Source organism: Echinops telfairi, unplaced genomic scaffold (genome assembly GCF_000313985.2).
Source record: "Echinops telfairi isolate 266 unplaced genomic scaffold, ASM31398v2 ScPeMD7_7407;HRSCAF=8445, whole genome shotgun sequence".
NCBI lineage: Eukaryota > Metazoa > Chordata > Mammalia > Afrosoricida > Tenrecidae > Echinops > Echinops telfairi.
In genome coordinates this window covers 8,260,727-8,283,248 of record NW_022111307.1, presented here as the reverse complement: position 1 = coordinate 8,283,248, position 22,522 = coordinate 8,260,727, and the positions used below count along the sequence as shown (strand labels likewise).

Below are 22,522 nucleotides of genomic sequence, written 5' to 3'. Positions count from 1 at the left end.
CCGGGGCCGGAGCCATGGGCGAGACCAAGATCATCTACCACCTGGACGGGCAGGAGACGCCGTACCTGGTGAAGCTGCCCCTGCCCGCCGAGCGCGTCACCCTGGCGGACTTTAAGGGCGTTCTGCAGAGACCCAGCTACAAGTTCTTCTTCAAGTCTATGGACGACGACTTCGGGTGAGGACGACCCCCGCCCCGCCCCAGCGGACCCCGGACCCCCGGCGGGACGGTCGGTCCCGCGGGTCCTGCGCTTTGGGAAGCTGGGGTTCCAGCCCTGGAAGGGATCGCTCGTTGGCCTCTTGTAGGGGATCTTGCGCCCTTTAGGCACCCTAGTTTTGGGGGGATTCCAACTCCCCAAGAGCGGTTGGCCCCTGCCCATTCAGCCCCCTGACCTCCCCGGAGATCAGCGGCCCATACCAACCCCACCCGCCCCTCCACCCCCAGTTCCTAGCCCGAGTCCCCAGTCCAACCACTGCCGGCGGGGGGTGGGGGGGACCCACTTCTTTAGCACAGACTTGGGGTTGCTTGGCGCTGAGCCTACCCCTTCTCCATCTTTTTAGCTCCACAACTCCGAGCCATATTTGGAGCATCCCGCATCTCTGGGCCTGGAGCTGGGGGCAGGGAGGTGCTCAGCCCCTGGCTGTCCGTTTCCACTGCCCTCCTCGGGGTGTCTGGGATGTTGTGGGGAGTCCAGCCTAACCCAGGTGCTTACCTCCCTTCTGAAGTGAGGCCCTCTTCCTCCAGGTGGGGGCCAAGCGGGGTGGGGGACATTGGGAAGGGCCGGAGATCAGAGATCCAGGAAGAGACTCCTGGTAGTCTTGGTTGCCCCCCACCCCACCCCCTTTCCCCAGGGTCTTCCCCTCCTCCCAGCTGCAGGGCTTTGGACGGAGGAGTTTGGCAGCAGCGCTTCCCCTTTAAGAAGGGATGGAATGTTGGAGCCGGAAGGTTCTGCAGCAGCTGGCCTGGGAAGGGGAGCCTGGCCCTTCTCCTCACCCCCTCCCCAACTCTGGGCTGGCTGCGGGAGGAGGGGGCCCCCACACCAGCCTGCCTGGGGCCCGTGGGGAGACCTCCCCACCTGGAGCCCTCGAGGCCTGAAGGCTGCCTCTCCAGCCTGGCCTGAGGCCTGCCCAGCTCCTGGGAGCTGAGTGAGGGGGACATTCCTCTCCCCCCAGTGTTCATCCGGCTGGCTGCTCTCCCGGGGCCTCAGCCTCCTGGCTGCAGAAAGCAAGCCCCTTCTGTCTTCTGCTTGGAAGGCCTTGCTGTCACTCTCTACCCCGGGAACTCGGGTGTGCTGAGGCGGCCAGCTCCTGTGTGTGAAAGTCCTTTGTAGATTCTAACGATCTTGTTTCTGTTGTTGTTGTTCCACCCCAGGGCTGGGGTAATGGTTTTCTGGCTTCTGTCCAGGGACACACATCCCTGATTGGAAGAATCTGAAGTGGGATCGAAGTGGAAGGGGGCTGGCTGGGGATGTGGGAGGTGGTTTGTGCAGTTCAGTTGACTGCGGACAGATGCTCTGAGGGGCTGCGTCTCCACCCACCACTCACTCCTGGGCCTAGCCCCGCCTCCTGAGCCCGTGTCTCTAAGTTGCCTGCCAAGTCTTCCAGGCTGCTATCTGCTCTCATAGAAGGGCCCTCCTGACACTGGATTGCTATTGCCTTCATAGCTTTCTCTACAACCACTGTCAGTCAGCTCGCTGTTTTTCTTAGCCTGATCCAACTAATAGTACAAAATCATGGACCTGATTTTCTTTTTCTTTTTAAAATAATCTTATTGGGGGCTCATACAACTCTCATCACAATCCATCCATCCATCCATCCATCCATTGTGTCAAGCACATTTGTACATTTGTTGCCATCATCATTCTCAAAACATTTGCTTTCTACTTGAGCCCTTGGTATCAGCTCCTCATTTTTTCCCTTTCCTCCCCCACCCGGGCCTGATTTTCTATTTGTATTTCCCCCCCTAAAATGTATTATCCATGCTCACTTAAGGACCACTTAAAGTCATCGTGCATGTATGCGTGGTACTCACACCCCTCTCTCCAAAATAGAACAGGCTGCTTTGGCAGGGCTGAGAACACTGAAAAGCAAGTAGATGAGACCGAGTTTGTCTTTACCTCTGAGGGCAAAATGAACTGAAGATTGCAGTGTGGCAAACCCTCGGCTGCATGTTCTTTGAATCGCCACTCATCTAATCCTCTTAACACTCTAGCTTTCCGAAAGCAAGCTCACGGCCATCGAGTCAGTACCAATGCAGAGCAAGCTTGTAGGTCAGGGTAGAACTGCCCCAGTGGGTTTCCAGGACTAACTCTTGATGGGAGTCAAAAGCCTCATCTTTCTTCTAAGGAGCAGTTGGCATTTTCGAACGGTGGACCTTGTAGTTAACAATGCGTAGTATTGTTCGTACTTATTGCTAGTTAACAATGCGTAGTATTGTGGTTAACAATGCGTAACCCAATTTGTAACCCAATGGGTAACCACTACACCACCAGGGCCCCTTGCACCCTTGCTGTAACAAGGCAAGGAAGCTGGGTAAATTCAGTAACTTGTCCAAAGTCACACCGCTGTTAAGTGACAGCAGAATGTGATTCCATGTCAGGCACCTGGCTCCAAAGTCTGTGGCCTTAAGCACACAATTACTATGATTACCGTCCCCATTTTACAGATGCATCCGTCCCAGGGGAGATGTGGTAGGGCTGTCACTTACCTGCTGACAAATGGGAAAGGGAGTCAGCGTGGAAAGTCTGCTCCCAGTCTCTTCCTGTGCCTGCAAGGTTCACTCCGAGAGGCCTCAGGGTTCCCCAGCTCCCATCTGCTCTCCAGAGCTTTGGTCAAGCTCAGTGATTTGGAAGATGGATGAGCACTTAAGTCAGTGCTGAGGAGATAGCAGATGGAAGGACGAGGTGCCCACTGTGAGTGTGGCCTTGAGCTAAGTTAGGCAGCCACCTGGGAAACCAGCCCCTAATGGTGCTGCTTCCTCTTCGGGGCCATTCTTTGTCTAGGTCCAAATTTCCCTGTCCTTTCCACCGACCTTGCCCATGAGAACTCTCATGAGGCTTGATCCTGTCTAGTCTCACACACCTACCCAGCTCTTACCAGCACCTGCCACCTAAGTGCCACTTAGCAGCTGTCTGTCCAGGAAATAGATCTGCCGCTGGGACAGGTTTTCCCGCTTCCCACTCGCAAGCGCCTCACACGAACTCACAGCCACTAGCTTGCAGCCCCAGCAAGGAAAGGCAGCAGGCTGCAGGGCGGGTCCTTCTTGGGACCCCTGGGCAGGGCCCCCCCCCCCCCTACATCCTGCCCAGCACTGGCAGAGTTCTCTCCTGCTGGGAAGAAGGAATGGTGCGCTGAAGAAATGCTCGCCCTTAAATTCTGCCTCTAGTTAGAAAGAGACTATGGACCCCACCATACAGGGTGGGGAGTGCGATGGGATGAAGGGGGGTGTGCATAGCTGGTATTAGTACAGTATAAGCCTGGCTTGTGCCGGCCTCGGTGACTCATTCATTAGGAGAAGACAAAGGCTTGGGAAAGATAAGGAGCCGCTGGAAGATGAAAGGCTAATAAACGGCAGGATTGGAATTTGAACCCAGATCTGCCCAGTTCCACTTGGGAGGGTGCATGTGGGAGTCAGGGTGGGGTTGGAGGTCGAGTCAGTGCGGTGGGAACCTGAACCATCCAGCTCCCTGACAGAGACTGAGGCCTGTTTGAAGACCCCCCAGGGGGCCTGGCCAGCTGATCGCTGTGAGTCAGCAGAGCCTTGACAACCTGCCAGTGATCCCCAGAATGAGTGCCAACATCTGTAACCTGTTTGCTATGTGGTGGGAACTTGGTAGAAGGTAGAAGTACCCACCTCAGTGAGACCCTTTCCAGAGCAGGTCACGAAGCCAGTTCTGCCATGTGACCTCTTTCTCTCTCTCTCTCTCTCTCTCTCTCTCTGTCTCTCTGTCTCGAGCCCTGATTCCCATGGACAGCCTGCAAACTTGGGAGACCCAATGGCCACCCTGGTGGCTGGCGGGCTGAGCCAGCTCCTAGGCTGGTCCTGAGCACGGTGGTTTGGGCTGCTTCCTTTGGGTCAAGATGAGCTTGGGAATGGAGGAAGAGCCAGAATTGGGTAGGAGGCAGCCTCAGCCTGTGAGCTTGGCCAGGCGTCCCAAGAACATGAGCATCCCAGGGAGAGCCAGGCACATTCCCAGCTCTGGGCAGATGCTGCTCCCAGAGCTGGAGAACTGCTTTCCCCAGCCACCTTCCTCTGCCTGCTCAGCTCAGAACTCAGACGCATGCAGGCCACCCCCTGACCCATGGCCATGACTCCGCTCTGTACAGGAGTACAGGCAGGGTATCTGACACAGGCGGGGGTCCTCAAGCCCCAGCCATCATCTGTGTTGGATTTCTTGTCGTAATGTATGCCCTGTCCAAATCACATGCCCATGACTGCAAGCCACTTCCCATCACCCCGCACGCGCCACACGGCCCCCACTCCACCTCAGCCCGTCATCTCTTAGGAGAGACTGAGACACCTGAGAAGAGTCTGAGTTTGGAATCAGAAAAACCCAGGGTTGAATTCCAGCTCCCCATCTTCTGACTCTCTGACCTTAGATGAGTTTCTAAAGAGTCTACTTCTTTGTAAAATGCAGATGATAGCTTTAACTTCATGAGGTCGCCACGCACGTTATCCCTTATCACAAAGCTCTGGAGATGAGATGATGTAATAGGTAAGCACCTGGCTGTGGAGTCAGGCTGACCAGGATTCCACTTCCAGCTCTTCACTGACTAGCGGTGTGACGTGAGGTACTGGGCTTTTGTCTCCCCCATTGTCCTTACCTTGTAGCACTCCTGGGCCTTCTGAATGAACTAAGACAAGCAAGGGGCTCAGCAGCGTGCTAGGCCCCTAATACATCCTAACCAAGGAGAGCCGTCAGTCGTCCTTACTCGAGCCCCATAAATGCCTTCTCCCCTCCCCTTCCCTTCCCCAAGCGCCTCGTCCACACCGCTCAGGAGAATATCAGGATTCCTGCCTCAGTGGGAAAGGCAGGACTGCGATAGCAGTGTGCTTTGGGGGGATCCGGGGAAGAGAGAGTCCAGGAGAGACATGATGGGGAGTAGCACAGCCCCCACCCCGGAGATCCCAGGGTGTGTGCACACTCCCGGAGAACAGCAATTTGCTGCCACCTGATGACTCAGGGGAGGGCCAGCAAGCAACGGGCCTGGGCAGAGTTGGGTTTTACTGGTGACGCTGCAGAGCCGTGGGTTCACCCTCACTCCTCCTGTATGACTAGGCTGATGCTACTGGTTTGATGCCCAGTTTGGGGTGCAGGAGCCCCTGGTAATTGGGATGGTGAAGACACTTCCGTTTCCACCCCGGAAAGCTCTCTCTGACACCTGGCCTGCCCCTCCCCGCCCCTGCCCTCCCCACAGAGTGGTGAAGGAGGAGATCTCTGATGACAATGCCAAGTTGCCCTGCTTCAATGGCCGGGTGGTGTCCTGGGTAAGGAGCTCTCCGGCCTGCATCCCCAGGGCGGGAGCGGGGAGGGTAGCCGAGATGGTGGCTGCATCCTGGGTGGGGCTCTGCTTCGTCTCCCACTCTTCCTTTTCTTTTCTAACCCCACCCCCTTGGCTTCCACTCCCCCTTTCCCACTCATGGCGCGGTAGAGCTGCCCCTGTGGGTTTCCAAGACTGTCACTCTGCACGGGAGTAGCGAGCCCCATCTTTGTCCCCCAGACGCCACAGCAGTGAGGAAGAGTGGGAGGGGGAAATGGAGAGTCAGAAACGCACAGAGGGGCACCTGCCCGTCCCTGCCTTGGAGCCCTGGCCCTTGTTCCCACCCCATCCCACTCACCAGCCCAGGAAGAGGCCCCTGTCTCTTCACCCTCAGCGCTCCCTGCTGCTTTCTCTCCGGGTGGCCCTCCTGCCCAGCCAGAAGCCCACACTTCCCCTTCCTCTACACCCCCACCCTTGGTCATCCTCTCCCCCATCCCCCCCCCCAACAGTTGGTGTCCGCGGAGGGCCCGCACCCAGAGCCAGCCCCATTCTGTGCTGACAACCCTGCGGAGCTTCCACCCCCCATGGAGCGCACGGGAGGCATCGGGGACTCCCGGCCCCCCTCCTTCCAGTGAGTGTGAGCTGGGGTGGCCAGGACCCAGAGGGGAGGGCCTGGTCAGCTCAGACCAGGGCTGGGGGAGGTACCCCCCCAGCCCGCCCCCTCCTCCACCAAGTCCTCTCCTCCGTGCAGCCCTCATGCTGGTGGGGGCAGCCAGGAGAACCTGGACAACGACACAGAAACGGACTCCTTGGTGTCCGCCCAGAGGGAGCGGCCTCGCCGGAGGGACGGCCCAGAGCACAGTGGGTCTTCCCCGAGCTCCCCGTCTCCCCACACTGGCTTCCTCTCAGCTCCCACGCTCTGCCCGACCGCCTGCGCCATGCCCTCTTGCCGCCCCAGGCCTGCCCACCCCCTCCCTTCCCTCCGGCGTCGGGCCCTGTGTGAACCCAGCCACCTGCACCCCTGCAGCAACCCGGGTAAACGGAACTTCCAAGGGGGAGCGGCGGCGAGAGCCCGGGGGTTACGACAGCGCCTCCACCCTCATGAGCAGCGAGTTGGAGACCACCAGCTTCTTTGACTCGGATGAGGATGACTCCACGAGCAGGTGGGCTTGAGTTTCATGGGCACTGTGGGTGGAGGGGCCCCAGAGGAGGCCCGGTCCCTGGAAGGGAGGTGGGTTGTGTCCTGGGGCCCTGGGCCCGGAAGGGTCTTTCAGGGGCCAGGCGGGGTGGAGCCGGTCTGGTGGGGAACGACTGTGGGCCCCATAGGTTCAGCAGCTCCACAGAGCAGAGCAGTGCGTCGCGCCTGATGAGAAGACACAAGCGGCGGCGGCGGAAGCAGAAGGTGTCCCGGATCGAGCGGGTATGGGGCCAGGGCTGCTGGAGCTGGATGGGGTGGGAGTGGGCAAGCTGTGGGCCCAGCCCCGGTGAGGCCAGGGCGCGTCCTGTCCTCGCCGACATCTTGCCCTCTTGTTTCAGTGGAGGAGGGTGGGGACCTTGAGGTGCTAGGCGGGAACAGTGCGCCCCTGCAGCCCCTGCCTGCTACTCAGGGCCTCTGTCTGTTCCAGTCCTCGTCCTTCAGCAGTATCACGGACTCCACCATGTCACTCAACATCATCACGGTCACTCTCAACATGGGTGAGTCTGCTGAAGCGGCACTCCCTCTGCGCCGGGGCCTGGGAAGGCTTGAGGTGCAGAGTGGGAGAAGCCCAGGGCATGTCCCCAGGCCCCAAGGACCAGTCTTAAAGAAACATCAACTGACCCTTCCAGTGTCTCTTGGTCAGGGTCAGTGCTATGACAGGTAGGGACAGAGCTGTGGCAGCAGAGAAGGGCATGAGGGAGGGCTTCCTGGAGGCAGTGATCCCTGAGTGTGTCACAGCACACCACCACCTTCTTAGCATTCAGCCCTCCATCTCTGTCCTCTGATTTCTGTCTTAGATGTTCTCTGATGAGACAGTTGGCCTGGTGGAAAGAGCCCCAACTCGGGAATGTACAGCTGAGTTTGACGCTTAGTTTTGCTACTTGGTAACTTAGAAGAGTTACTTTAAGTCTCCGAACCTCTGTTGTCTGCTCTCTAAAGCAGGATGAAAGTGGAAAGCTGTTGAAATAGAAGTATGTTTGAGCATGCTAAACTGGGTGCCTGTTCAGCCGATGTCAGTTCTTGTCCCTTTTACAGTAAAGCCCAAACCAGACTCACTGCCATCACCTCGACGGCAGTGAATCATAGTGACCCTGTAGGACAGGGTAGAACTGCCTGTGAGTTTCGGAGACAGTAACTCTTTAAGGGAGTAGAAAGCCCTGTCTTTCTCCCTCGGAGTGGCTGGTAGTTTCAAACTGCTAACCTTTTGGATCATAGCCCAACCGCATAGCTACTACACCACCAGGGCTCCTGTTTTCCTAATAGACCAGAAACACACACACACACACACACACACTGCCATCAAGTTAATTCCCACTCATAGCGACCCTGTACTATAGCAACCTTATTTTCTCATAAGGAGATGGGTGTTTGGGCCAGAACTGTGCATCCCTCTCAAGGCCTTGTTACTACTTGCAGAGAAGTATAACTTCCTGGGCATCTCCATCGTGGGCCAGAGCAACGAGCGTGGTGACGGGGGCATCTACATCGGCTCCATCATGAAGGGTGGGGCCGTCGCTGCTGATGGCCGTATTGAGCCAGGAGACATGCTGTTACAGGTACCAGGGCCCACACTGAATGGTGGGGTGCATGGGGAGTGTCCCCACCCTGTTCCCCTGCTCAGGCAGAGCCCCTCCTCGATGAGCAGAAGACTCCTCCACCAAGCCCCACTGCATATCCTCCTTCTACCATCTTCCCCAGGTCAACGAGATCAACTTTGAGAACATGAGCAATGATGATGCTGTCCGGGTGTTACGGGAGATTGTGCACAAGCCAGGGTACAGATGGGCCGGGCCATCGAGGAGGGGGGTGCACAGGCATTGCTGGCTACCAGGCGAGGGGCGTGGGCTCCCACAGCTTCTGCCCTCACTAGGGACACCCTTGCTTTCAGGCCCATCACCCTGACTGTAGCCAAGTGCTGGGACCCAAGTCCACGCGGCTGTTTCACACTGCCCAGGAGTAAGTGGCTGGGGCACTCGCCCCTAAAGTCAGAGTTGGTGTCTGCACACGTGAGCCCTGTCTCTCCTTTCTGCTACGTCACCCTGAGCCCCCTCACCCACTCTGTTGGGCCCCAGTATGGGCAAGGTGAGCAGCTGGTGACTCCTCACACTTTCCACAGGTGAGCCGATCCGGCCCATCGACCCCGCGGCCTGGGTCTCCCACACGGCGGCCATGACTGGTACCTTTCCTGCCTATGGCATGAGCCCCTCCCTGAGCACCATCACCTCCACCAGCTCCTCCATCACCAGCTCCATCCCTGACACTGAACGTGAGTGTCCAGCGGGCAAGGCCAAACTCCCCTCGCTGGCATTGAGTCAGTTCCGACGCATAGGGGCAGGGTAGGAGTGTCCCTGTGGGTTTCCTAAGCTGTTAGCTCTGGTCGGGAGCAGAAAGTCCCGTCTTTCTCTTGCAGAGCAGCTAGTGGGTTTGAAGCACTGACCTTGTGTGACCTTGTGGTTAGCAACCAAGCTCGCAGCCCACAGCTCCACCAGGGCTCCTTGCAGGCAGGGCTCCATGGGAGAGATGGAATGGAGGCTCTTGCTGGAGTGTTGGGAGCTCATCCCAGCTACCTCACATGGCCCTTTCCCCCTGTGTGCACCCCACATCCCTCACTAGGAAATGAGAGCTTCTAGACTTGTGAGAACCTGGGGAGCCTCCGTTTCCTCTTGTAAAAGAGACTAATGGCCCGCCCTTTACCAGGCTCCTCTGAGGTTTGATGAAAGAATAACAGCGTATGTCAGAAAGCAAGGTCAATGAATGGGTCCCTTTTTTATTGTCATAATGCACACATTATAGGTTCTCATAACCCACACGTTACAAGCACCTTCTCTTAGCTCCTTCAATCCTCTCATCAAACATCTTGTGAAGCAGATGTGAAGGTCCCCATTTGGATGGAAGGGAACCGAGTGTTCAAGAGGCCAGCCCCTTGCCCAGCCTCGGTCCCATCATTTGTAGGCAGAAGAGTTGGAATGCACGCCCCCAAAGCCGCCTTCGGCTTCACCATTGTGCCTCCCGTCCCCCAGGCCTAGAGGACTTCCACCTGTCCATCCACAGTGACATGGCTGCCATCGTCAAAGCCATGGCCTCCCCAGAATCTGGTCTGGAGGTCCGGGACCGCATGTGGCTCAAGATCACCATCCCCAATGCTTTCATTGGTGAGCAGGCCCCCTCGAGGGGGAATGGCAGAGGGGGGAAGGGTGAGAGGTGCCCAGGCCTAGGGACTGCTCCTTTGAGCCAGAACCAGCTCCAGACTGCTGGCTTCTGTGAGGCCCAACAAACCCAAGCTGGGGTGGGGGTGGCCTCTCTAAGTGGCAGCCTTACCCCCAGGCTCAGATGTGGTGGACTGGCTGTACCACAACGTGGAAGGCTTCACAGACCGGCGGGAGGCCCGCAAGTACGCCAGCAACCTGCTGAAAGCCGGCTTCATCCGCCACACTGTCAACAAGATCACCTTCTCCGAGCAATGCTACTACATTTTCGGTGACCTCTGCGGCAGTACGTGCCTCTCCCACCTCTGTGTCCTTTCTCTTGCCTACCCGGTGGCCCCCTAGTGAACCTAGAGCTTGCTAAGAGCCTGCTCTGTGTCTGACTCCGTGCGGGTGGTTTCTAAAGCACTGACTCAATACGCCCCACCACCTTCTCCCTAGAGGAGAAGTCAACGCCCCGGGACTTGTAGATGTTCCATTGTCCACCCGGGTTTCACAGACAGGAGCCGCAGAGCTGGGCCCGCCATCCTGCTCTTCCAGGTCACAGAGCCTTTGTTCTTCCCAACACCCACACCTGCCCTCTCCATCACCTCCCGCCCCCCACCCCCACCCCTTCACGTACCTGATGCTAAAGAAAGCATTGTCTCAACTGGCTGAGACAGTACCTACCATTGGCCCCAACCAGGTTCCATCAGGGCAGGGCCCAGGGCACTATTTCGAGGGGGTGGGTAGTGCCCAGGACAGAAAAGAGAAGCTGTTAGCGCCAGGTTGCTGAGGACCCTGCCAGCCAAACCAAGGGATTTGGACTTGGTCCTTAGGGGATGCATAGCCCGTGAGAGCTCTTCAGACAGGGGAGCCTGTAGGGAACCTCTTTTCCTTCTGAGCCTGCAGGCAGCATTGGGGGCGCAGCGTCCTCAAAGACAGACAGCTGTGCCCAGGCTGGAAACCGAGGGCCACTGCATCAGCCACCTCTGCTTTGAGGGAGCTTCTCTTAGGTTCTTAACCCTTCACCACCACCACCTGCATCCCTCCCTCCTTTTTGTTTTTTCATGATCTTGATTGTGCTTTAGCTCCAAAGATTAACTCTTGAAATGCTTCACTTAAGTTCTAGGGATTCGAATGGCTGTTCCCGAGGGTCATAATTCCCTGGATGAAAGGCCCCTGGCTCATAAAACGTCCAGTATGCTCCATGGAGTACTGATGATTTAGAGGAGTTGAGAGTTAGACAGTTGAGAGTCTTAATTCTATGCTTACTATGTGGTCAAGGGCAAGTGACCCAGCCTCTCAGTGTCTCTTTGCCTTGATCTGTGAGATGGAGGGAAGCGTGGAACTAGCCCTGGGGCTGTCTTGAGAATGATAGAAGATAGTATCATCATGCTCCTAGCACTGGTTAGTCCACAACAAGTGGGCTAGAAAAGCAGAGGGTTGAGTCTGTATTTAATTGATTCTAAGATGGATTCTTTTTTCCTTTGTTCTCACGTTTCAGTACATGTTTCATGTAACGTTGGGATGCATCTTTAATCAGTGGCATTTTAGATTCCATGGCACATGGTTGTTATGATTGACATTATCACTGCAGAATTCAACCTTGGCCCAAAGGATCCAGGGTCACACATAGCTGTGGTTTTTGCTCAGGAGACCTGGTTCTTTCTCTGGGGACTCCTGCATCTCTCACCCATAGACAGAGGACACCAGAGGCCCAGTTCCTGGTGCTAACAGAACAGGCTTCTCCCTTCTCTCTGCCCCAGCTGTGTTAGCTGAGAGTAGGCAGCTGTTGTCCTCAGGATGGCAGTCTGCAGACTACCTGAGAAGAAGCCTGGCAGTACGTTAAGCGTTCCACAGCTCATGGGAAGGTTGACAGTTCAAACCCACGAGCTGTGTTCTGTGGGTGAAAGATGCTCCCCCAAAGTTCTGTAGGCTGGGCAACCTTCCCTGGGGTGCTTCCCCTCCATCGACCTTGGTATGAGTCAGAGTGGCAGGCCTGGCCATGGGTTGCTAACCAATGGTCAGGGGTTCCAGCCCATCAAGCGGCTCCCTGAGAGAAAGCGGAGGCCATCAGAATCCCGTGAAGATTTACCTACAGGGAAGCCTGACCTTGGTCCATCTGAGTCTGAATCAACTTGTTAGCAGTGGATTGGGTTTGGTCTGGTCTAGTGTTTCCAGAGAGAGGATTTTGACCCTCTCCTCCGCCCACCGAGCAGGGACACCGGGACACCGAACTGCCGGAAGTCTGGCTGGGGGCCTCCCACGGATTGGGAGTTCTAAATGTGGAGCGGTGGCTTGGGATCTCCCTGAGGAGGGTCCCCGGGGCTGTTTCGGGTGGGTGGTAGAGGGTCTGAAAGAGGGCTCGGGTCGCCGCTCTGTGGCTCCTCCCACTGACCAGAAACTGTCGCTGCTGTTGGCACCCACTTGCTGTGGGCTCGGGACCCCCTCTGGCCTCCTGCCTGAGCATGGTGTCGCCCATCAGACCAACTCAGCCAGGTTCGCCTCCCCACACAGATATGGCCAACCTGTCCCTCCACGACCACGACGGCTCCAGCGGTGCCTCTGACCAGGACACGCTGGCCCCTCTGCCCCACCCCGGGGCCGCTCCTTGGCCCATGGCCTTCCCTTACCAGTACCCGCCGCCCCCGCACCCCTACAACCCACACCCCGGCTTCCCAGAGCTGGGGTACAGCTACGCCGGGGGCAGCGCCAGTAGCCAGCACAGTGAAGGTAAGTCGGAGGGGGCCAGAGAGGAGGGGCAGGGGCGGGCTCTGGCCAGCTCTGAGTGTGTGTCCCCACCCCGTCATCCCACAGGCAGCCGGAGTAGTGGCTCCAACCGCAGCGGCAGCGACCGGCGGAAGGAGAAGGACCCCAAGGCAGGGGACTCCAAGTCTGGGGGCAGCGGCAGCGAGTCGGACCACACGACGCGGAGCAGCCTGCGGGGGCCCCGTGATCGAGCGGCCAGCGAGCGCTCGGGCCCAGCGGCCAGCGAGCACAGCCACCGCAGTCACCACTCGCTGGCCAGCAGCCTGCGCAGCCACCACAAGCACCCGAGCTATGGCCCCCCCGGTGTGCCCCCGCTCTACGGGCCCCCGGTGCTGATGATGCCCCCGCCGCCTGCGGCCATGGGGCCCCCCGGGGCCCCTCCAGGCCGCGACCTGGCCTCGGTGCCCCCCGAACTGACCGCCAGCAGACAGTCCTTCCGCATGGCCATGGGAAACCCCAGTGAGTTCTTTGTGGATGTGATGTGAGCAGGGCCCCCCCCACCTCTGTCCCATCCCCGCCCTGGCCGCCTGCGTCCCTCTCGCCATCCGTCTTTTTTTACTTTGTCTGGTACCTGAAAGGGAAATAAACAGAACTAAATCCAGGCGCGCTAACTGCTGGAGGGGTGCACTGAGGGCAGGGCAGACCTGCCACTTGGTTCTGCAACCCCTAACTTGCCTCCTGCCCTGCCTTGTGCCCTCTGCCCACTAACTGCTATGCAGGGCTTCCCAGGACCCTTCGGGGCCCCGCGCTGCTGTCTCAGGGGACCAGGCTTGTTGTGCCACCCTTACTTGTCCCCGGCCCAGCCCTGCCCACACATGTTGGGAACTAAATGGAACAGTCACCTTGGAGGCCCCTCCCTTCCCTTCGGTTGACCATCCCTGCTAACCTGCCCCTCACGCATGTGTGCAACCCGCTAGACTTTGTCCTGCAACCTTGCTCTCCTGCCCCTGAATGTCGCCCCGGCCCGCCTCCCAGAGCCGCAGCCACCTCCAGTAACCGTCCATCCATGCCCCCTGCCTGTGCCCAGCCCTGACCCAAAACACAGAGAGCCCCCGCGCCGCCTGAGCTGCTAGCTGGTCCCCGGAAGCATCTCTTCTCTACTCCACCCCCACCCCCACCCCCACCCGAGCCCCTCCTTGCCATGTCTGGCCTGTGTGCTGGCTCCTTCAGGCCCCTAACCCTACTAACGAGCAGGCTCATCTCACCTCTGGGCCTGAAACATCTCTTTTCTTTTTTCCTTCCCCATTTTTTTCCTGGGCCTGGAGCAGCCAAGAATTTCGGGCTGTTTGACTTTCTGTGAGCAAGGGGAGGCCCAGCCTCCGAGGAGACCAGGAAGCCTGCTTCAACAGCCCCTCGGGGCTCCTGGAGGATACCTAGCCCCCCCACTATACGTCAGCATGTTGAAACACTAGGCTTCCTGCCGCTGGCCCCAGCAGCACGCCCAGGCAGGGAGACTCTGGTCCCCTCTCCAGAGGTAGTACACCCTGCCTCTCTTTCTCTCTCTCTCTCTCTCTCACACACACACACACACAGTGCCTATGCAAGTTCACTTAGACTCAGGGCTGGTCCCTCGCCAAGGGCTGGACCCCTCTCGATTAGTCAGCTTATGGGGCAGGTCCCCTGTCTTCCTCTTCTTCCTCAGAGTTCTCCAGTCTTTCACACTTGTCCTCAAATACAAGTACAGCCTGTACGCTGGGCTCAGCAGAAGACTTCTCAAGCAACCAGCATTGGACATTCTCATCCCCTCTTCCACACCCCACCCTCCCGTTTCCACCTTTTCCACTGTATTCCAGAGTGGGACACAGGAGTTCACAGGGCTGTTGAGGTTTGGCAGGGGATCCCTAGAGCTTCCAGACAGTGCCAGGTGTTTTTTTCGTTGTTTGCTTTTGTTTTTTAAACCTGGTTCTTCGCTTTAAAAGGAAAAAAATCATGACTGTTATCATGTTTTACCTAAGTCACTAAGGTTCTCATCGTTTCCGGACTGAGGTATCAAGGGTAAGGTAAATCCCTTAGTTCCAAGCCTGGACATTTTGGCATTCATTGAGTTAGCTAATACTTCTGGGGTGTGGGTAAATGGGAGGCTGTGCTGAAGTGTGTCCATGGTGTCCCCTTCTGGGAGGTCTGGGCTTGCTCCCCACTCAGCCCTGGCGCTTTCCCGAGGCACCACCACTGCAGGGCTTTGTCCCGTACATCTCAGCCCTCTCTGGCTCTGCTTGTCCAACTTTCTGGAGGATTGCTCCACTGTTGCTCATGCCTTCCATGTTGGTCCCCCCCGCCACCTTACCCCTGCCCCGGCATTCCATCTCCGGCCCACTTCTGTTTCTTTGGAAGACCCCAAAATGGCCTTCCCAGTGGTGGGATTCAAATAATTTAACAGGTTCACTGCTCTAATGAACCGTTTTTAGTACTAAAAAATGATACACCAGAAGGTAGTCTATTGTCTCATGCAGATAATACTGAAATAAGAACAATAAAAGGTACGCGTTAAAACAGTATGAGATGTCCATTTGTGATTTCCACATTGGGCGGCTGCCTGGTTGCCCACCTTGGAGAGAAGCCATTTTAACCACCGGTTCTCTGAACTCAGCCGAAAACAAGGTAGGAGTTCTGTGGAAACCAGCTGAATCCCACCCCTGGGCCTCACTCAGCATCATGGCTTCAGTTGTCACTGCTCTGATTTTCTCCCACGCATCTTTCGGTCGGTATTTTTATTTCCCACGGGACATTTCCACAGGCACATCCCTGTCATGTCGACACATCATCTCATACAAATTGTGTCCCTCCTGAATTCCAATCCTGGTTACTTCCACAGTCTGCACAGGCTACCAAGCTAGAGACATTTACGAGTTCAAACCCCCATGCCCTACCAGTCAGCCTATCCCATCCATTCCGCTCCAACAGCTGTTCTGGAAGTTAGCCGTTCCTCTCCCTTCCTCTTTGGAGCCTGGGATTTGAAGTCCGGTGGTTCTGGTTTGAATTCCAGCTCTACTACTTGTGGGTTGAGTGATTCCAGGAGAGTTTAAACTCTCTGGGTCCTCAGTTCCCTTGTATGTAAGATGACAATAATAATACCTACCTCACAGGGTTGTTGTGAGGATTTAAATTAGATATTGTACGAAAAGTGCCTAGCACAGAGCCTGGCACACAGTAGAGTAGGTGCTCAATAAATGGTAGCTATTATTGTAATTACTATTACTATTATTATTTAGTCTAAATTGACAGTAGTTTAGGATATGTCTTAGGAGCCCTGGTGACACGGTGGTTAAAGCACTCTGCCGCTAACCCCACAGGTCAGTGGTTCAAAGCCACCAGCTGCTCTGGAGGAAGATGTGCCAGTCTTCTGTAAAGATTTACAGCCTTGGAAACGATAGGGCCACTTCTACTCTGTCCTGCAGGGTCGCTCGCTATGAGTTGGGGTCCATTTTTTGAGAGGCAGGGGTCAAACCTTGAGTATCCCATCACCTCCTGACTTCAGGCTGACTTCCTCCTGCCACACTCTGGCTCTGGCAGGAGGTAGCTGGGGATAGTAGGATTTGCAACCAGGTTTGCTCTTTGTTGCCCCTCCTCCCAGGACTGGTGCAGCCCTGCCCAGAGAAGGCAGCAGAACATCTCTGCCGACAGATGGACAAGAGCCCATACATGTTTTCCAAAAGCCAAGCAGGCTTTTCATGTTGGAAAGTTGGCTCTGGACCCTCCTCTCAGCTTGGATGTGAAGCTGAACTGTTCATCAGAGATGGGCTTCCAAATCCCATCGCCAGTAAAATTAAACTCGCCAAGCATCTTCTAAGCAACCTGTCTTGTCACTTGAAGGCAAATAGCTTCTCGGTGAAACAGAACAGAGGCACGTTCATAAAAAAACAAACAACTTTGGTTAATTTCCTCCAAGTATTTGTCTCTTCCCTCTCCCATATCCCTTCCTGGGTTTTGGTCCCTGGGAAACTCATGGCTGGAATAAATATATAATGAAAAAAGTTTGTGAGAAGCAGTGGAGAGGTACTAGAAAGCGCAAACGCTTCTGCCAAGTTGTGTGTTTGTGAGTCAAGAAAGAACAGCCAGTCCTCGACTCTGGAGACAGAAGAGGCCAAGGCCGTCCAAGTTTTAACAGATGGAATTCAACAAAATGTCACTAAGCCACTGAACGTATCCAAAACACTTACAGCAGGCCCTGGAGCGCGTGCAGAGACTACAATTCCCCGAATGCCCGGTGCAGACAATAGGACGGCGAGAAGAAGCAGCGTATGCTGGGATGTGTATTTAAGGCGTGACGGGATAAGCCACGCCAGTCCCCGGAAGGCGAGGGCGACTCCCAAAGGCCGTCGGTAATTGTAGTTTTAGTAAACAGAGCGCATACAACCGGAAGCGAGACGGTCAAGCGGCCTGACGGGATTTGTAGTCTGCGCGGTGGCGGCGGGAGTGCGCACGCGCAGCTGGGGCCGGGGCGGGGCCGAGACACTGCAGTGAAAGCCGAGGCGGCGAGCGGGCTAGCAGGGGGCGGGCGGACATCTTGGGATCCCGAGAGTGGCCCGGCCGAGAAGGGTGCCGCGGACACCAGGTGAGCTCGGGGTCTGGCTTTACGGGGTCGGGGAGGACGCCGAGGGTGGCCGCCCCGCCGCCCGGCTTTGCTCTTCCCTGCACTGAGCTACGCGGAAGGCTGCCCACACCCGGAGTGGCCTCCTCAGTCTTCACACCCGGGAGGGAGCTGAGGGCAGGGCGGAGGCGCCGGGGCGCGGCCTCAGGAGAGCGGGGAGCGATGCCCTCCCCCTGAGCCTCCTGGCACCTCCTGAAAGGAATCCCTACTAGAACCCTCCAGAGCTGGGCACCTCGCGGCGCTCGGCCCCCTAGGGCCGTGACCCCCCCCCTCCCCGCCCCTGGCTCCCTTCTCTCAGTGCAAGGACACGTCCCTTCGTTCGCCAGGCTAGTGACACCCCACTGTGCGGCTGCCTGGACTGTGACCGGCCTTGCCCCCGCCGCACCCCCTTTTCGCCCACACTTCATTGACACCCCGTGGCCCCGAGCCCTCAGACCTGGCACATCCCCCGTGGCGCCGTCTTTTCCGCCGCGCCCCCCTCGCGAGGGGCAAAAGCCCACCAGCCCTTCGTGCCTTGGCACCGAGATCCAAGGCTTCCTCCGCCTTCCCGGCCTCCCCACCCTACCTTGGCCACTGCCAGCCTCTCCCCCTGCCAGCCGCCCCCAGAGCCTAGATGCCTTTACCAGCCCGGCCACTCTTCCTCTCCGACCCCCACCCCACCCCACGCTGTGCTTGCTGCTCTGGGGGACGGAGAATGGCTGCGGCTGCCGCCGACCTTTCCCCTTCACCGAATACCCCGTCCCTGCCCGGCGCCCCACGGCCCTTCTCCGGTGCCCGAAGCCACGTCCACTTGATCCCTGAGGCCCGGGTTCTGTGCCCAGGACTCCACTGCCGTGTCCCATCCCTCGCCCAGCCTCTTCAGACCCGGCTGGGAAGTGCTCACCACCCTGGGACGCCTCAGGAGGGCCAGGAGGCCTTATTTATTTATTTTAATTTAAATAAGACAAAGGCTTCGTTCTTCTTTGTTTCATTTTAGAGAAGCCTGCCGAAGTCTCCCCTGTGAAATTAGAACCAGAGCCGATCCAGGACCTGTAGAGCCAAATGAACCCTTTTTCTCCTCTTAGCCTAAAATCATATGACCCAAATAATTCAGGCATGTTGCTATGCCTGTCCCCCTATTGTAGGCACTTGGGCCAGACAGGAGTGAGGTTGGTGGGTCTGGAATCACCGAGTTGCTACCCGAAAGGAGACAAATGCAAATAAATGCCAGAAGTGTACAAATAGCACCCCTAAGTGCTGGGGTTACGAACCCGCAAGGTCAGCGGTTTGAACCCCCAGTGTCTCCACCGGAGAAAGATGAGGCTCTCTGCTCCCCCTAAGGATTTACCGTCTCCGAAAACCCCAGGGCAGTTCTACTCCGTCCTGTAGGGTGGGGATGTGTGGCAATGGCACCTCCTTCTCCTTGCCATTACCCTGGGGACTCCTGAAAGGGGCAGCAGGACTCATTAGCAGCTGACGTGTCACTGACGTGTAATCTGCCAGGTCTGAGCTCAGGCCTTTCCTCTCTGCTCCTTCGCCTGTTTATCTGACTGCCCGGTGGGGGTGGGGGGTCGGCCACTCTGGATCCATGTCAGAGCCAGAGGCCAGGTCGCCCTGCTCTCCCCCTTCCCCCACTCTGCCCGCGCTTTCCTGGAATGTTAAGGCTTCTGCGAATCCAGAGTTCAGGCCTGCTCGCTTCCCAGAAGGGTAGTGGACCTGAGACTGAGCATTCCAAGGCCGGGCTTGGGGCCCCAGGCCTGAGCCATCTGGAGTAATTCCTACCGCCATTCCTGCAGCCTCTAGCAAGGGGGCAGGCCTTCCGTGGCTCCCTGAGTGAGTCTGCAGGGAGGGGGCCGATGGGGATCCCAGCTGAGCTCAGTGCCAGGAAGAGGGCTTGGGAGGGGGGGGAAGGGCGAGCTCTGGGCCCAGCCCCCGAAAAGGGAGGGCCAAAGCGACCAGAGAATCCCGGGCTCAAGGCCTTCAGAGTTTTTAGCTCCTTTCCAGTTCCAGCTAAACCGGAACTGGAGCCTGGCCAAGGGGAGGGGCCGGCAGGGAGGGCTGCAGGGTCACTGACTGATGGGCTTGAGTCAGGACAAAAGCCCCGTGAACTGCACCGCCTCACGGGCCCTGCTGGGGGTCCGCGGTCTGCCCTGACGCCGCCCCCACCTGCCCCAGGTCTGTTCTCACAGCGATGGGCTGCGGAGACTGAGCTGCCGCCATGATCGGAGGGCTGTTCATCTACAATCACAAAGGGGAGGTGCTCATCTCCCGGGTCTACCGCGATGACATCGGGTGAGTCCTTGTGCCACCCCGACCCGACCCTAGCATGCAGAACCAGGCCTCTTCTTCCCGGAGGCTCAGAGTACAGCCTGGCTCCCTGTGGCTCTGGTGGGGTCGGCCTGGCGGTCAGCGTCTGCACTGCACAGCGAGGTCCCTGGACTGGTGGGGCCTCCACGGGCCGCTCCTGCCTCCCTGATGCCTGGAGTGGCACACTTGGTTGCTAGAGGCACTTGCTTTTGCCAAGCAGGTTGCTTCTTTCTCTGAGGAGGAGGAGGAGGAGGAGAGAGGTCTGGCTGCAGTGGTTAGGGTTAGCGGTCAGGCTGGAGGTGCTAACCCACTGCAAGTTTGGTTTGCAAAGGCCCTCTCACGATGGGCCCTGGCTGGAGTCCCTGGAAAGCTTACCCAGGCTAGCGGTCCTCTACCTCCCACCACCCATTCTCCGGCCACATCAGGCTGCTGACCCACCTGATTTCAGTCCCCCTAAACCACTGCTGGAAGAGAGGCTGTGGCAAGGCTGAGGCCTCCAAGGTTCTGGGGGGGTGGGAGGTGGGAAGGCCACGCTGGCCTGTCAGAGCCAACCCAGTGTAGCTCCTCACCTTGCTCCCTTGGGCCTTGCCTGGCTGCCTGCACCCCCTCGCGCCCCGCTCTTTGCTGATGAGGGCCTGAGTGCTGACCTCGGCAGCTCTGATGCGATTCGCTTCCTCTGTCTCTTGCTGCCTGAAGAGCCAGGGAGAAGCAGTCAGGGACCAGGAGGACTGTGGCAGTCAGTACCCCTCGCCCCTGGGGCAGCCGTTTGCCCTTGGCCCGTTGGTGGGGCAGGAGCTAGAGAAGTGGCAGGGCCTGGCCTCCCGAACCTGGCTTCCTGGTGACCCCCACCCACCCCAGGCTGCCCAGATGCCCCCCGCCTGGCCTGCATGCGCTCTACCCTTGCCGTGGCTTGTCTGCTTCCACCTCATGGTGAATGTTGCCCTCCCCAGTGTGTGTGTCGTGTGTGTCTAACCCTCTCTCTCGTTGCTGTCACTCCTCTTGCTGGCGTCATTTTCCTCATCCCATCTCATTGGCTGTCATAGCAATAGGTAAGCGGCCTGGCCAGCTGCCGCCCGGGCACCGGCGGGTGGCGGGCCCTGCCCCCACCTCATCTCTTGTCTTGCCCTGGACTCTGGACAAGAATGGGTGGCACAGCTCCAGGGTCCCTTAGGCCTTTCCGAGGGCCTTCTGTGGCGTCACAGGGTCCTAACTTCAGGAGGAGCTGCCTGCCCCACTGGCGAGGTCACCGGCAGGGGGTCGCTAGAGGGAACAGGATCTCTTTGCCATGTGGGCCTGACACTGCTCACTGGGAAGCCAGAAGTGGCAGCTGAGGTAGAGCGGGGACAGACGTTGGGGCCAGGCCTGGGAGTCAGGGACATGCTTCCTTAAATCTGGTGAGCCTCACTTGATTGAGGATACATCTGCTTTCCTGCCACTGCCACATGACTTCCCCTTTTCTCCTAACCTCCTAACATCAGCCCAACTCTGGCCTTCCACCCAGGCCCACCCCAGGGGTCGGGGGCAGCAAAGCACCCTGGAGGTGGCAGCAGTGGTTCTAAAGTTCACGGCAGACACTGCAGCGCCCAGGAGGGTGGGCTGGAAGCCCCGGGGTGGATCCCTTGGGTGCTTAGCAGCCTCCATGCACCGTGTTCCCTCAGGAGGAATGCAGTGGATGCCTTCCGGGTCAATGTTATCCACGCCCGGCAGCAGGTGCGCAGCCCCGTCACCAACATTGCACGGACCAGCTTCTTCCATGTTAAGCGGTCCAACATCTGGCTGGCAGCTGTCACCAAGCAGAATGTCAATGCTGCCATGGTCTTCGAGTTCCTCTATAAGATGTGTGACGTGATGGCGGCCTACTTTGGCAAGATCAGCGAAGAGAACATCAAGAACAACTTTGTGCTCATCTACGAGCTGCTGGATGGTGAGGCCGCAGGGCAGCAGCCCGAGCTCGGGTGAGGGTGAGCCTGACTGGGCCTGGCCTGCAGGCACCAGGGCCTCTGAGCTTCCTTCCCCGGTGGGTCTGCTGTCTCTGCCCCTGAGAAGGCCAAGCCCAACCTAGCCCTATGAGCCGCTCTGGAGTGGAACACAGATGCAGGCAGCAGGGTGGAAGGGAGAAGGTCTGGCTTCGCAGAGTTAGGAGGCTGACTCTGGGCCTGCTGTGGCTGGGCAGACCTCATCTTCTCTACTTTGGGGGTTAGGCCTTGGACCACTGCCCTCCCAGTTTCCCCCTCACCAACTGCCTCAGTGTCTGGTGGGGTGAGCTGCTATAGGCCCCTCGGGCCTGGTCATTGCTATCCTCCAGGGGCCTTGGGCCTCTTGCCCACTGTGATCATGTGGATTTCCTGCTAATTTTCTCTCCGAAAAAATTGTGCTATTTTGATGTTGTTTTCTCATAACACGTAAGTCCAGAGTCAGTGCTGGGAAGCTGGAAGCTGCCTGCCAATGACCCTGCACTGTCCTAAGAGCTGTGCTGGCCAGATACTCCCCAGCCCAGGGAGGGGCTGGCATGAGGGAGCCTTCCCCTGTCCCCACCGGTTGAAGGCTCCCTCCTTTCGCAGAGATCCTGGACTTTGGCTATCCACAGAACTCAGAGACAGGCGCGCTGAAAACCTTCATCACTCAACAGGGCATCAAGAGCCAGGTACTCGGGCTGCGCAGGCCAGAATCAGGGTGGCACCCCACTTCTAACCGCAGCTGGCCCCTGAGCCTTGTCCCAGCTGACTCATTTTCCTGCCCCTGACAGGAAGTGCTGGTCTGAGCCTCCTACCATGACTGTAGGCCCATTTGCCCAGTGTGGCCCCTCCCACCCCCCAAGCAGCCTCAGCCAACTCAGCATCTCTTAGCAGGGATTCAGCCAGCAGTTTCCCTCTGCAGGGGGAGGGGGGGAGTAAGGGTGGTGCCCCGCAGGAGTAGAGGGGAGGGATGGGGTACACTGGGGGGCTGGTACCCCACAGGAGTAGAGGGGAGGGATGGAGTTCACTGGGACGTGGTACCCCGCAGGAGTAGAGGGAGGGA

The 22,522-nt window shown here is 57.9% G+C and overlaps 2 protein-coding genes across 4 annotated transcripts in view; both read left to right on the top strand.

Moving 5' to 3' along the window:
* The first annotated feature begins 14 nt into the window (after positions 1 to 14).
* On the top strand, positions 15 to 15,125 carry DVL3 (dishevelled segment polarity protein 3). 3 transcript variants are annotated; one of them, XM_045296418.1, is made up of 17 exons: positions 90 to 175; positions 559 to 702; positions 5,416 to 5,485; positions 5,988 to 6,109; positions 6,230 to 6,339; positions 6,506 to 6,641; positions 6,805 to 6,898; positions 7,104 to 7,173; positions 8,093 to 8,232; positions 8,375 to 8,451; positions 8,565 to 8,632; positions 8,793 to 8,942; positions 9,697 to 9,828; positions 10,001 to 10,168; positions 12,379 to 12,594; positions 12,679 to 13,089; positions 13,899 to 15,125. In XM_045296418.1, the coding sequence occupies exons 4-17, from the start codon at positions 6,063 to 6,065 to the stop codon at positions 13,928 to 13,930; spliced, it is 1,851 nt and encodes a 616-aa protein (XP_045152353.1). In that variant the 5' UTR covers positions 90 to 175; positions 559 to 702; positions 5,416 to 5,485; positions 5,988 to 6,062; the 3' UTR covers positions 13,931 to 15,125. The 3 variants fall into 3 exon arrangements, with proteins under 3 accessions (XP_045152352.1, XP_004713505.1, XP_045152353.1); XM_045296417.1 differs by lacking the exon at positions 559 to 702 and having other exon boundaries at positions 15 to 175; XM_004713448.2 differs by lacking the exon at positions 559 to 702 and having other exon boundaries at positions 15 to 175; positions 12,679 to 15,125.
* A 1,974-nt stretch (positions 15,126 to 17,099) lies between these two features.
* Positions 17,100 to 22,522, top strand: part of AP2M1 (adaptor related protein complex 2 subunit mu 1) — an 8,910-nt gene continuing 3,487 nt past the window's right edge. The window contains exons 1-4 of the mRNA XM_004713446.3: positions 17,100 to 17,182; positions 19,373 to 19,489; positions 21,163 to 21,428; positions 22,066 to 22,148. Of these exons, the coding sequence (XP_004713503.1) occupies positions 19,416 to 19,489; positions 21,163 to 21,428; positions 22,066 to 22,148 (423 nt within the window). The 5' untranslated portion in view covers positions 17,100 to 17,182; positions 19,373 to 19,415. The remainder of the gene's footprint in view (positions 17,183 to 19,372; positions 19,490 to 21,162; positions 21,429 to 22,065; positions 22,149 to 22,522) is intronic.